The sequence below is a fragment of the Schistocerca nitens genome, chromosome 2 (genome assembly GCF_023898315.1).
Source record: "Schistocerca nitens isolate TAMUIC-IGC-003100 chromosome 2, iqSchNite1.1, whole genome shotgun sequence".
Lineage (NCBI taxonomy): Eukaryota > Metazoa > Arthropoda > Insecta > Orthoptera > Acrididae > Schistocerca > Schistocerca nitens.
In genome coordinates, this window is record NC_064615.1 from 1,005,173,168 (window position 1) to 1,005,188,011 (window position 14,844).

At 36.6% G+C, this 14,844-nt stretch overlaps 1 protein-coding gene across 1 annotated transcript in view; it reads left to right on the forward strand.

Annotated features, from left to right (window-relative positions):
- LOC126237354 (calpain-5-like) overlaps positions 1-14,844 on the forward strand; it is a 252,548-nt gene that overhangs the window by 187,060 nt on the left and 50,644 nt on the right. Inside the window, exon 10 of the mRNA XM_049947420.1 lies at positions 2,505-2,624. Coding sequence (XP_049803377.1) covers positions 2,505-2,624 — 120 coding nt within the window. The remainder of the gene's footprint in view (positions 1-2,504; positions 2,625-14,844) is intronic.

Sequence of the window (14,844 nt, forward strand, 5' to 3'; positions counted from 1 at the left end):
AGCAATGCACTCTTTTCACTTGTTACATGTTCACCAGCAACTGATGTAAGAAAATATTTCGTGTGTTTTTTAGTTATTTCTCCATTTTTGTTTGCCTCCAAAGGAATGTTTCATAGGCAGTTTGTTTCAAGTTTCTTTGAAATATTTGGGCTGAAAGTGCCTTGTGCCTCTTGAAAACAGATGTACAACTTCTTTGCTAGTGTGCCTGTCATTGATAAAGCCACATCAGTTGTGTAGCTGTGGGTAGAGCTGTGGACAGACTGCAACACACTAGCTGTAGTTTTTTCTCCTCTGTGAGACAGTGCTGATATGAAGACATTTTATACTGGAATTGACTCTGGTCACCATTGCAAACATTCTCTTTCTCCACACTCTACTCTGTCATAAACATGTTCACTTCCCCCTAAAACTGTTGTGCCTTCTGATGTATACTGTTGTTTTATGTGTCCTTTCATGTGACAAATGTAGTAATATGCCTGGATGAAATGCCATATTCAGCCTTAAGATTGTCGATAAAAGAAATCGAAGCATCAAAATTGCTCAAGCCAACCATTTTAGACAATACTAGAGCCAGCATTTGCTGAGATGCCAGTAGTGAACTGGAAATCCATATACCTTGCTCTATAAAATTTTTATATTACATTTCTTTTATAACTTATAATTGTGGCAGTCTGTTTACTTTGTATTGAGCTCCTGCATGCCTTTTGCTACACACGTAATTTAGAACTAATCTGCAATTTGATTTACTTTTAATGCATTTATAGCACCTAGTTACCTTTCTATAGGAATAAAGCCACAATTGTAATAGTCTTCATCAGTGTTCTCTAGCACATTGTCATCAATATCTTCTAAGACAATGAGCCTCAGCTGTTTGGATGGAGATAGTTTATACTCACTTTGACTGAACTATTCCTATTGCTCTGGAGATGAATGTCATTTACTGCTTGAACAGCCACCTTTAGTTTCAGGTTCTTCCTGTCAGTATACCTATCCAGTGTAACTTCATGTATTTCTGCATCATCCCCATTATATTTATGGATTATTATGTTACATACTATGTCTGCAAACTCTCTATTCCTGACTCCAATTTCATTGACACATTCAGTTCTGAGTGTTTGAGGTAAAAGATTTCCCTTGTAAGTAAAATGTTGCTGTGTAATTTTCTTTGATGGATTATTACAAGATACTGTATTTACTGTAACATATGGTGCAAACATTAACTGTTTTCTGTGCCACACTCAATCATTTTGTTTTGGGGGTTTGTTAGAGCTACTAATGATTTGTGGACACTGTTTTTAAAAACTGTGCTTCAACAATAATGTAATTGATCTGCTAAATTCTGCCATTGGACTGTGTTTGTGATATATGTGCTTTTTATATTATGAAGTTAAGAAATTGGCCCTTGTCCCAGTAATGGGACATCAAAGTTAATAAATATGTTAAAAAGGAGAAACAAAAAATGTGATTTTGTGTCCATTATTAAATAAACACCACCCAGTTTCCATTAAGATTTTCGCTTGCACACATACAGTGGGATGTGCTACCAAAGAGGCAACAAAGAAGAGATGACAGAAATCGGCTTGGCTTTCTTAGCTTTCTCACTATTGGAACAAAGGTTTTTATTGTAGAACTCAATTTTCAGCTCTTTCTCAAGATAGCTCTAATGTTGCACATTGTGCAGCTAAGTAAGTACTTTGGGCCTGTATCTGAGCACCCACTCTACACAAAACCATTATCACTCATGTCATTCTGCCACTGACATTGATCTGCCTAACCATTTACAAGACTGTAAAATTTGCTGTGAAGCAGTGTGAGACCACAATCAGGTACTGTCTTTTTAAAGCAGACTGGTCAAAGCCAATATCTGGATTTCTATCCTCACTTAACATATATTTTTAATCCAGTGTGGAAGGCGAGTGTCGCCAGGCTCTGCTGTTACTACTTCCTTTAAAATAAATTTCATATACCTGCATGCAGTACTTCTGTATTCTGGTCGCTTTATGTCTACACATCTTGGCATGCTAGCTGTTAATAAATGTACATGTGGATTTTGGTTTTTATTACTCCACTTTCTGCAAAATTCAAAATTGTTTCTTTTCAATCAGACATGTTTTAGCGCATAGTTACCATCTTGTGTGACTACTATTTATGTATGAAAAATATGTGTTACTATTTTGGATGATTTTGAACATTATCCTTATTTTTATTTTCAAAAATAGATGCACACGTACTCACCTGAGCTTCAAAGTAACCATTCAAAATCATACAGAATTGTCTATTTCAGAAATATTAGATATTCAGAGAGGATGGAAAGTATGGCCCAAAACTTATCAAGATAATTAAAAGAAAAAAATTCTTTGTTTTCCAAATGAATCATTTCTAAAAATGAAATCTTAATTATCAATAATAAATATAAGAAGTGCAACATACATTGAGATGGTGATATATGTGGAAAATATTTTATCAGAGAGTGAAATGTTTTTATTTTTATGGCATTTTTTCAGTATTTATTTGATGTACGGGATGAAGATGAAATAGTTCTGCAGATGCTTCAATGGGATACAGCTTCTGTGCATCAAGTAGCAGGACTTCAGAAACTTTTGATTGGCTTCAACATTATCAAGGTACTCGTATAAGCTTTAGTGTGTTGTGAGCTGATTTTGTAGTGGAGAGATAGCCATAAGCAGTGTAGCAGCTTTACATAGATTTTACCTAGTGACTGCTTAGGATAGTAGTATAATTCTTGTTGCATAGTTGAATACAGGTAAAGATGGATAGAGACTATGTCTGCTGTGTATGTTTAGGAATTGGCCACTGTTCAGAAACAGTTGGAAGCTGCATTGCCCACAATCAGCAGACACCAGTCTGCTGACTTGGATTACAGTGACAATGAAGCATCTGTGGCAAAAGCTATGACACTCTTGCTTCCTCGAGCACCATCTGGAATCCTCAGTGTTGTAGTCCCTTCCGATATGCCTGACCTGGACAATTCACACTTGCCTGATGGCATACTGCTACAGTGGCAGTGTCGCGAATCTGTGGGTGGAAGACAAAAGTGTTTACTACCCACAAGGCTGTTACCTTACACCTTAAAAACGAATTTGAGTTCTTACACATTCCTGATACAAGTGAACCTCGTCTTTTGGGATTGGGATCACTCTTTCCTGAAGGGTCCAGATATCTGCAGAGGATGGACACACTGATCACTGGGAGCTCAAATATTGGGTGGCTGATGGAACTCTTTAGAGAAATGGATGGCAGGCTGACAACATAGACCATTGTCCAGGTGGTACATTTGCTTTAAGGTGGATAGAGTCTGCCAGTGCTTACTGAGTACACTGAGTGTGACCAGCTGCAAATCATAGCTCATATCAAAACAAATTATGCTCACCACCTGGGTTTGGAGACCATCTTCGGTTCCTACAGGTGGTTAGTTGAAATGGTGAAGGTAACTCCTACACACAGGGGAGTAGCTGAGCTAAAGTTTTGTATTATCTTTCCCAAAACTGATCAGTCCTCTGATTTAAAGTCAGGTACAGAGCATGAAACTCATACTAGAATGATTCCTTGATTCCCTTGAATGTGGACTTCTTGACCTCTGCTATCAGGTTGAAAACTTTGGAACACCATTCTAAGAGATGTGTGCTACTCTCAAGAAGTAGCTACTAGGGTGGCAGAGTACTTGTGGCATGCGCTTGTGTTTTAGCAGTTCCTTAAAAAAAAATTTACCAATATGCTATAATATTATAATAATAATCAGAAAATAAATCCACAAAAAATATATTAAAATAAAAGGTACCACTCACTGTGTGATGAAAAATGAAGTCCATATGTTACAGTTTTCTGCTGCAGAATTTATCCATAACTTTGGAGTTGAAACCCTCACAGATGGTTACCATATTCTTGTTAGTTTTCCTGCCTAACGGCACCCTCAGAATTCATGACCTATTTGTCATTGCTGATCCCAGAATCTGTTACAAATGCAAAGGACGAAAAAAAATATTAGCTTGCAACAGGATATGAACCTGCTTACTTTAGTTCTGTAACTTGAAATCTCTAATCACAGGGTCTTGCTGATCGTACACAGTGTTTAACATCAATATTATTTATGTTAGGATCCCTTTAATGCTTTTACTGCTCATATATCATTTTTATTTAATTATAAGAAATCATACCAAGGGTGACATGTTTGTGATAAATCTTCAGTGTGCCAAAAACGATAGTATAAACCTGTTCACAAGTGAAACATAGCACTTTTTTATTGGCCTTCCAGTTCTAACTTTTCATAGGTCACTTGGTTTGAGCTCTGACAGCGTGGTGGGGATATTGCTAGACCCTGTGTTACTTCTGTTCAGTGCTGCGAGGAATGTAGCACAGTTACTGCTGCCACGGATGATGTCACATCAAAGCATGTTTTCTGAGTGAATAATACCACAGTTCAAATAATTTCAGCACTCAGCACCATGGTTTCTAGTTGACACATAGAGCTCTACAAAACACATTTTTGTCCATATTGTTTGCATATCACCATGCATTCAAAGAGAGATAGCATCTTTTAGTGTGATTTCTGGCTCTCATTCAAAGAGAAATTTTATTATAGATAAAGTTGCCTGAGACTGCAGTCATGTGTGTGTGAGTTGCATTTGCACAAGTGTGTGTGTGTGTGTGTGTGTGTGTGTGTGTGTGTGTGTGTGTGTGTGTGTGTGTGTGTCTGTGGCTTTATTTGTGACTGTATTTTTGCTCTGCCTGCCTGCGACTCAGCATCTCTGCTATGTGGTGAGTGGCAGCTGTCCTTCTCATAATATTATCATAATTTTATTATGGTATTTACAGTGTGCTGTGCACATTTTTATGCCAGTATCACTGGCCACCACTACAGTGTGGATTTTTTTAGGATAGAGGAAACCCTTAATAGACTCAATAAATCATGTACAGATTTTGAAGAGGATAGAATATCAATTGCTATTAATTACAGAAGGCAGCACTTGCAAACCAGAGAAAGAAAATATTAATTCTGTATTAGTTAACTGAAGGAACACCCATCTAAAGATGCCAGAATTAGTCTTGCTTATAAATGGCAATATGCGCACACAGTACAAAGAGCAGAAAGCTGGCTGAAACGAGGTATGAGTAGCAACAGAATTTTAATTTTCTGTTGGAATGTATATCACATAGATACGCTGGACATGGTCGTGAGGCTGTGTGTATAGCCATAAATAACGTGATAATATCTCATAAGATTAGTAAAAATAGCCTACTGAATGTGAAATAATTTGGAGATAAGTGATCAGGGGTGATCAAAAATGGTAACTGATGTTTCTGTAGAGCCCCTGCCTCAGGAACCATAGTGGTGGAAGATTTCCGGGAAAACTGGGCGAAGATCACTTGCAAATTTCATGACCATCTTATAGTATTAGAGGATTCAACATACCGGCTATAGATTGGGAGACTCATGTGATTAGGATGGATGGTGGGGACAGAGAGTCACGTTATATTGTTCCAAATACCTAACCCAAAAATTACCTTGAGCAGTTACTCAGAGAAATGACTGTTGATTGTATCATCTTAGATCTGCTGGTTACAATCAAGTCTGAAATGTTGATGGTGTTAGGACAGCAACCAGCCACAAATTTACTTTCAATTCCTTTATTCAAAGGCTACCGTTACCAGTTTCGAATCATTGTGATTCATCCTCAGATGGTTTACATGCTTTCTTTATGACATGTGGTGTGTTTTTTACAGATTAATTGTCCTAAAATATAAATAATACATAATTATAAACACGCCACACACAGATGATTGGGTTACAGATTTTCATTGCATGTGACTTATGTGATCCCACTGCATTCTTATTGTTGCACACGTTAATTGTTCTCACTGATCGTGTGCAACAATAAGAATGCAGTGGGAATGCATTTACAACTGCTGGACGAATTTTATGAAAACAAACACTCGAAACCAACGTTTCACGTAAGTCACATGCAACGAAAATCTGTAACCCAACCATCTGTGTGTGGCGTGTTTATAATTATGTATTATTTATATTTTAGGACAATTAATCTGTAAAAAACACACCACATGTCATAAAGAAAGCATGTAAACCATCTGAGGATGAATCACAACGATTCGAAACCGGTAATGGTAGCCTTTGAATAAAGGAATTGAAAGTAAATTTGTGGCTGGTTGCTGTCCTAACACCATCAACATTTGTCTTCAAACAACAGTGACGGTCTCCATCATGTCATCATATGACAAAATCACAACAAGTCTGAAATATTTGAGTCAGTAAACATACAGCAGAAAATCAGTGCCCGTATGGTCCAAGAAGCATCACTGGCTTTGAATATCACTAGGAATGTCAAGAAAGGTAGGAACAAACAATCAAGGAAGGAAGTTATTTTTGCTTAGTAACTGCGACAAGAGACAGATTTTAGACTGCCTGAGCAGTTAACATCAAGCATTCATCCCTGAGAAAGTGAGTGTTAAGTATAAATGAACAAGTTTCAAGCGTATTGTACAATATTCCCTCTCATGATTCAACAGCTGTACTACAAAGTTGCTGTGAAAGCAAAGGGGACTTCACCACAGCTTTAAACATAGCGAATTTTTTTTTTTTTTTTTTTTTTTTTTTTTTTTTTTTTTTTTTTTAAATGGGGACTCAAATAAGCTAAAGTGTGTACAGGAAAAAGTACAATGAAGTGTTCAATACATTCAAAAGTAAAATTCTGTCTACCAATCTGAGAAAAAAATCCTAGTAAGTTTTGATCTTAAATCAAATCAGTAAATGGATCAAAGCCACGTGCCCCATCACTCAATGACCATACTGGCACTGACACAGAGGATAACAGAGAGGAGGCCAAGATGTTAAATTCTGCTTGCTAAAACTGTTTTACTGAGGAACAGAGTTCTACAGTTCCTCCTTTCAATCGTTCTATGAACACCATAATGTCAGTTGGAAAGATAAGTGACTGCAAGATAAGAAATTAACTTACGTCAAAGGAAAATGGTCCTGAACAAATTCTTATGTAGTTCTACTTCATAGATTACATAAAAGAACATGTTGCACTGCTAGCAGCATTGTATTATGGGTTTCTGGATGAATGAAATGTTCTGAGTGATTGGTAAAATATGTACACAATTCCTGTTTTCAAAAAGGGTCATTTAACAGATGCACATAACTGTGAGCCTATGTTAGTGACATCACTCTGTTGTAGGATTTTAGAACCTGTTTTACACTTGTGTTTTTGACCACGCTTGGTACTTGAAATCTCCTCTGTAGGAAAAAACATCGATTCTGCAAACAACAAATGTGTGAAAACCGATCTTGCTCCATTCATTCACAAGGCCTGGAAGACAGCAGATACTGGGAGTCAGGTTGATGTGATGTTCCATAAATTCTGGAAGTATTTGATACAGTTCTGCACTGTCATCTAGTGAACAAAATACCAGCATATGGAATATCAGAACAGCTCTGTGACTGGATGAAGCACTCATAGCAACTAAGATGTTAAGTCCCATGGTGCTCAGAGCCATTTGAACCTAGAGGTTAATGTCAGAAGCTTAATTATAGATAATTGGCCCTCATCGTAAATAAATGTAACATGTAACATCATTATTATCATCAGGAACAGTTTCCTGTAGATGAACTCATAACAGAGTGCAGTATCAATTCATTGAAGAATAAGAAACATTAAAAGATGGACGCAAATAAGTTGGTGTAATGAGAGAGTTAAAGAAATATTACAGGAAAAGAATAGAGCATTTAGGGTATGGTCACAAGGGATGAATACTATATGAAGCAGAAGGAAACCAAGAAGAGCCGGCCGCTGTGGCTGAGCGGTTCTAGGCGCTTCAGTCTGGAACCGTGCTGCTGCTATGGTCGCAGTTTCGAATCCTGCCCCGGGCATGGATGTGTTTGATGTCCTTGTTTAGGTTTAAGTAGTTCTAAGTCCAGGGGACTGATGACCTCAGATGTTAAGTCCCATAGTGCTTAGAGCCATTTGAACCATTTTTTTGAAACCAAGAAGACAGAAGCAGAGCAGAGGGAGAAATGGATGGCAAATTTATTTATTTATTTAACCTGATCTGATTAGTGCTATTAGGACCTCTCTTACATCAGACCACAGTCTGACACATACAGAACCTTTTTTACATCATAGTTTCCTAAAAAAAAGAACAATATTAATATGACAAACAGTATTAAAATAATTTGAGTCTGAAGTGACAGTTGAGTAAATAATGCTGATTATGATGTAATGAAGTTAATACTGGCAACACCTGTACTACTGCAGCTGCTGCCACTAACAGTCATAATAATAATAATAATAATTATTATTATTATTATTATTATTATTATTATGAGAATAATAGCAATAATTATAGTGGTAGATATAAAAAGAATTAGATGTTTTCTGATGTAGTGAGTTCTGGGGAAAGGAAATTTAAGGAAACTGCCAGCGGAGAATACTGGGAAAAGATGAAGATATGGTTGGAAAATAGGATGTGCAAGGATAACAAGTGCATACAGGGACAGTGATAATCCTTATTGTTGCTGTAGTAGATAGGTCATTAACTGTCTTCTGAAGCTGGAGCTGTTATTTAGTTCTCTTATACAATGCAGGAGGTGATTCCAGAGACGGGTGTTACTGAGAAGTATTTCGAGAAACTGCTGAGTGATGGAGTAGGGAGAAAGGATTTTACTTTGATGGGAACAGGTATTTCTGCCATGTTGTTCAGGTAAGAGCATTAGGGTCGAAGAAAGATATGAGGCACAGTGTTCATTGGTAAGACAGTAGAGAAGACAGAGGAAAAGGAAATCTCTGCACATGGCCAGGAAAGCTGTGCATATGATGATGGAATATAATCAAAGAGTCAAACATCATAGATATAATGAACATGGGCATTCACAACAATTTCCAGGCACCATGAGCTTTCCTGAGAAAGACCATGCAGAATAATGTCACTGTAATCAATAATTGGAAGTATAAGTAAACAGTTTTTGATGTTGCTGAGCAACAGTCATACAGTATTTTTTAAAGGAACGCACCGCTATTTGGCTGTTTATTGTTTATTTAAGAACAACCCATGTTTCGGCTTTCTATGCTATTTTAAAGTATTTGATTTTATGTCTTTAACATATATTGCTGGGCACTTAACGTGTTGTCAAGTACCAAGTTGACCATAAATTAAGAAAATTATTGGCTCCCCACAAAATGCCGTATGTAAAATCACCGTCTTGTAATAGAATAAGAGTATGAGCAATCAAATATTCAGTTGTTCTATTACTCATACTCACCAATTTCACTATAATTATATTTTAAGGGCTTGTGCTCATCTTTTATTTACCAACATCAACTGGTTTTTACTTAATATGACATTCTCCCACATTTATTTACTGATCTGTTACAAGATGGTGATTTTACATCTAGCATTTCATGGGGAGACAATATTTTTCTTAATTTATGACCAACGTTGAGCTTGGCAACATGTTAAGTGTCCTTCAGTATATGTTAAAGTCCAAAATCAAATACTTGAAAATGGTATAAAAGGCCAAAACCTGGGGTGTTCTTAAATAAACAATAAAATAGTCAAATGTCAGTGTGTTCTTTAAAAAAAAGGAAGTATAAGTGTTCATACAAGAATCTTTTTCAAATCAAGAGAGATAGCTTTTTTTAGGGTGTGGAGAGATGCTGATGCCTTCTTGCATATTGCAGTTACATGCTAAGTTGAATTTAGATTATCATCTGTTATTACTCCTAGACTCTTTGCTTAAGGAGAGAAGTTGATATCTTGTCCCATTTAGGATTAAAGAAGGTAGGGATTCCTGATAGTTTGACCTAATGAGCCTTGGATTTTCAATGGGTTGAGCTTTAACCCTATATCCTGTGCTCATTTTGATTGTGTGCAATGGTTGGTGTTGAGGTTCTTGATATCTGTCTTCGGGCATATTGGTTTTGCACTTAGATATAACTGGATATCATCAGCGTGTGATATTTGCAGTAGAACAAAACTGTTGACACATCACTTATGTACAATGTTGAACCCTGGGGGATGCCTGATACTACCTGCATCCAGTGTGACTCTATTAGATTAGATTAGATTAGATTAGATTAATACTAGTTCCATGGATCATGAATACGATATTTCGTAATGATGTGGAACGAGTCAAATTTTCCAATACATGGCATAATTTAGTTAATTTAACAACAAACTTAAGTTAATATAACAACTTTTTTATTTTTTTGTTTTTTTTATTGTTTTTTGTTTTTTTGTTTCTTAATTTATATCTAAAAATTCCTCTATGGAGTAGGAGTTGTCATTCAGAAATTCTTTTAATTTCTTCTTAAATGCCTGTTGGTTATCTGCCAGACTTTTGATACAATTTGGTAAGTGACCAAAGACTTTAGTGGCAGTATAATTCACCCCTTTCTGTGCCAAAGTTAGATTTAATCTTGAATAGTGAAGATCATCCTTTCTCCTAGTATTGTAGTTGTGCACACTGCTATTACTTTTGAATTGGGTTTGGTTGTTAATAACAAATTTCATAAGAGAGTATATATACTGAGAAGCTACTGTGAATATCCCTAGATCCTTAAATAAATGTCTGCAGGATGATCTTGGGTGGACTCCAGCTATTATTCTGATTACACACTTTTGTGCAATAAATACTTTATTCCTCAGTGATGAATTACCCCAAAATATGATACCATATGAAAGCAATGAGTGAAAATAGGTGTAGTAAGCTAATTTACTAAGATGTTTATCACCAAAATTTGCAATGACCCTTATTGCATAAGTAGCTGAACTCAAAACGTTTCAGCAGATCATCAATGTGTTTCTTCCAATTTAATCTCTCATCAATGGACACACCTAAAAATTTGGAATATTCTACCTTAGCTATATGCTTCTGATTAAGGTCTATATTTATTAATGGTGTCATACCATTTACTGTACGGAACTGTATGTACTGTGTCTTATCAAAATTCAGTGAGAGTCCGTTTACAAGGAACCACTTAGTAATTTTCTGAAAGACATTATTGACAATTTCATCAGTTAATTCTTGTTTGTCAGGTGTGATTACTATACTTGTATCATCAGCAAAGAGAACTAACTTTGCCTCTGCATGAACATAGAATGGCAAGTCATTAATATATATTAAGAACAACAAAGGACCCAAGACTGACCCTTGTGGAACCCCATTCTTGATAGTTCCCCAGTTTGAGGAATGTGCTGATCTTTGCATATTATGAGAACTGCTTATTTCAACTTTCTGCACTCGTCCAGTTAGGTACGAATTGAACCATTTGTGCACTGTCCCACTCATGCCACAATATTTGAGCTTGTCTAGCAGAATTTCATGATTTACACAATCAAAAACCCTTGAGAGATCACAAAAAATCCCAATGGGTGGTGTTCGGTTATTCAGATCATTCAAAATTTGATGGGTGAAAGCATATATGGCATTTGCTGTTGAAAAACCTTTCTGGAAACCAAACTGACATTTTGTTAGTACTTCATTTTTACAGATGTGTGAAGCTACTCTTGAATACATTACTTTGTCAAAAATTTTGGATAAAGCTGTTAGAAGGGAGATTGGACGGTAATTGTTGACATCAGATCTATCCCCCTTTTTATGCAAAGGTATAACAATAGCATATTTCAGTCTATCAGGGAAAATGCCCTGTTCCAGAGAGCTATTACACAGGTGGCTGAGAATCTTACTTATCTGTTGAGAACAAGCTTTTAGTATTTTGCTGGAAATGCCATCAATTCCATGTGAGTTTTTGCTTTTAAGCAAGTTTATTATTTTCCTAATTTCAGAGGGAGAAGTGGGTGAGATTTCAATTGTATCAAATTGCATAGGTATGGCCTCTTCCATTAACAGCCTAGCATCTTCTAATGAACACCTGGATCCTACTATATCCACAACATTTAGGAAATGATTATTAAAAATATTTTCAATTTCTGACTTTTTGTTCGTAAAGTTTTCATTCAATTTGATGGTAATACTGTCTTCCTGTGCTCTTGGTTGACCTGTTTCTCTTTTAATAATATTCCAAATTGTTTTAATTTTATTATCAGAGTTGCTGATTTCAGACATGATACACATACTTCTGGATTTTTTAATAACTTTCAACTTTTCTTAATATAACACAGTAGTTTTTATAATGTTTGATAGTTTCTGGGTCACTACTCTTTCTTGCTGTCAGATACATTTCCCTTTTCCAGTTACAAGATATTTTTATACCCTTAGTAAGCCATGGTTTGTTACAAGGTTTCTTACGAGTATATTTAACTATGTTCTTGGGAAGCAGTTTTCAAATGCATTTACAAAAATGTCATGAAATAAATTATATTTTAAATTGGCTTCAGGTTCACGGTACACCTCATCGCAGTCTAACTGCTGTAGGCTTTCCCTGAAATTTGCAATTGTTAAATCATTGACTGAACGTACTACTTTGGAGGACTGTTTAGTATTGCTGAATGGAGCTATGTCATATATTGTAACTAGCTGGGCACCATGATCAGAAAGACCATTCTCAACAGGCTGAGCATTTATCTGGTTAAACTTATCCTGGTCTATAAAGAAGTTATCTATCAGTGAGCTGCTATCCTTTACCACCTGAGTAGGAAAATCAATAACGGGTGTCAAATTGAAAGAACCGAGTAATACTTCAAGGTCATTTTTCCTATTACCCTCTTTCAGAGAATCTACATTGAAGTTCCCACAAATAATAATTTGCTTCCCCCTGTCTGACAGATAGCACAACAAGGAGTCCAAATTTTTCAGAAATAGATGAACATTTCCTGATGGGGACCAATATACAGTTACAGTTATAAATGTGCCTTTATTTAATTTAAGCTCACAGGCACATGCTTCTATATGTTTCTCTACACAAAACTTTTTTGTTTCTATACTTTTTGCACAATGATAATTTTTGACATATATGGCAACTCCTCCTTTCTCCATATTTTCTCTCATTACATGTGCAGAGAGCTTATATCCACTTACATTTACCTTATCCATATCAGTAACAATGTGATGCTCAGACAGGCATAGTATATCTATTTCATCCTCAGCTTCTAAATCTTCTAAACAAACCAGAAGCTCATCTATTTTATTCTTTAAACTCCCAATATTTTGATGAAATATACTTACATTATTTTTAATTATACTTTTATGAGAACCTTTCCTTATTCTAACATTTGCAGTACTCTCCTGTCTGAGTTTCTCATTGTGCTTAGGCCTAGTTCCTATACCAGTGTTCACATGGTGTTCAGAGAGGCAGATTATGTCAACTGGGTTGAGTGGCTTTAATTCATCAATGCAATTACCTAGGACTGAGATACAACTTGGTGGAGATAAAGTTTCTGGTGATTGGTGAAAATTTATAATTGACAGCTGTGATTGGTGATCCAATGTGCTAGAATTGTGCTGTTTAATTTCTTTCCTAAACTGAAGATTTGTTTCAATCCTGACCTCTCGTAGAACTTGACATCTTTCTGTCTTACCTATCCTAAAAAAGGTGCTGCTCCAACACCTGTAACCACTGGTATTTTACCATTCATGGCAGTGCCTCCTCCCCTTAAATTTCCTGCTATTACCCCAGCCAGTTTCCCCTTGCCTTTCCTGTTGAGATGTAGGCAGTGCCTGGTATAGTCCCACCTACTGAGAGAATCAACAGGAACCACACCAATATGAGCCCCCGCACCCGACCCAAGCAGCCGTTCCAACTCCAAATTAACTCTCCCAACAGATGAGTTCAAATGAGGCCGGTCATGGCGTCTCAGGACAGATACAAATTTGACATTGGTATGTCTCGATGCCGACGCAATCTTTACCAGGTCACACTCTATACTGTACCCAGGATCTCTGTCGATGCTGTTCCCTGGCCCTCCCACAATAACCATGGTGTCTTCCCTGGTAAATCCTTTACAGAGTGAACCTAAATCCTCTGTCACCTGATCCAGACTAGCACTTGGTTTGAAAAAATTTGTGACCTGGTATTCTAGTCCTAATTCCTCCTGCAGAAGTTGGCCTACACCTCTGGCATGAGAACTGCCTAACAACAAAACTTTCTTCGTTTTCAATGACTTTCCTACATTCTTTTTCAATTTCCTATTGAAAGTTTGTTGCGTCCTGTCTACACCTACCTCTGCTTGAGGCTCATCACTTTCTAACTGAAGCAACAGGTCAAACTTATTTTTGACATTCACCACAAAACTGTCAGACTTAGTTCTAGGCCTGTTCCTTCTGTTACCTATTGCCACTTCCCACTTCTCTTTGCCCTTCTCCCTCCTTAACCTGTCCAGATCTTCCCTAGCCTGATCTAGCTCAGCCTGAAGGGCAGCAATTTTCCCCTCCTGTTCCACTATCTTCCTATCTCTGCTGCAAATCCTACATAACCACTGATGAGCCTGATCCACTTCCCCGACACCCAAGCCACTGCAGTCCCCCCAGTGAAAAAAACTACTGCATCCATCACACCAAACCCCGGAACTAACAATTCTACGGCAAGTCAGGCACTTTTCACTCATGGCAAAAATAATACTTTAGCTAGAATAAATCAATTAAATTACCGAAAATCAAAAAAATACATTACAAGAATTAAGCCTATTCACAAATGTATATAAGCAAGTTTCTGATTTAAAATTCCGCTGTTTTTCTGAGATCTGTATTAAAAAACAATGAAGGTATACGCTATTTATTATATATTTCACTCGATGGAATGAAAAAAAGGACAATTAAACGAGATACTTTAAGTCTGATTCTCCAAAAACGTTATGAGAATTAAGCCTATAAACAATTGTATATAAGCAAGTTTCTGTTATAAAGTTACGCTG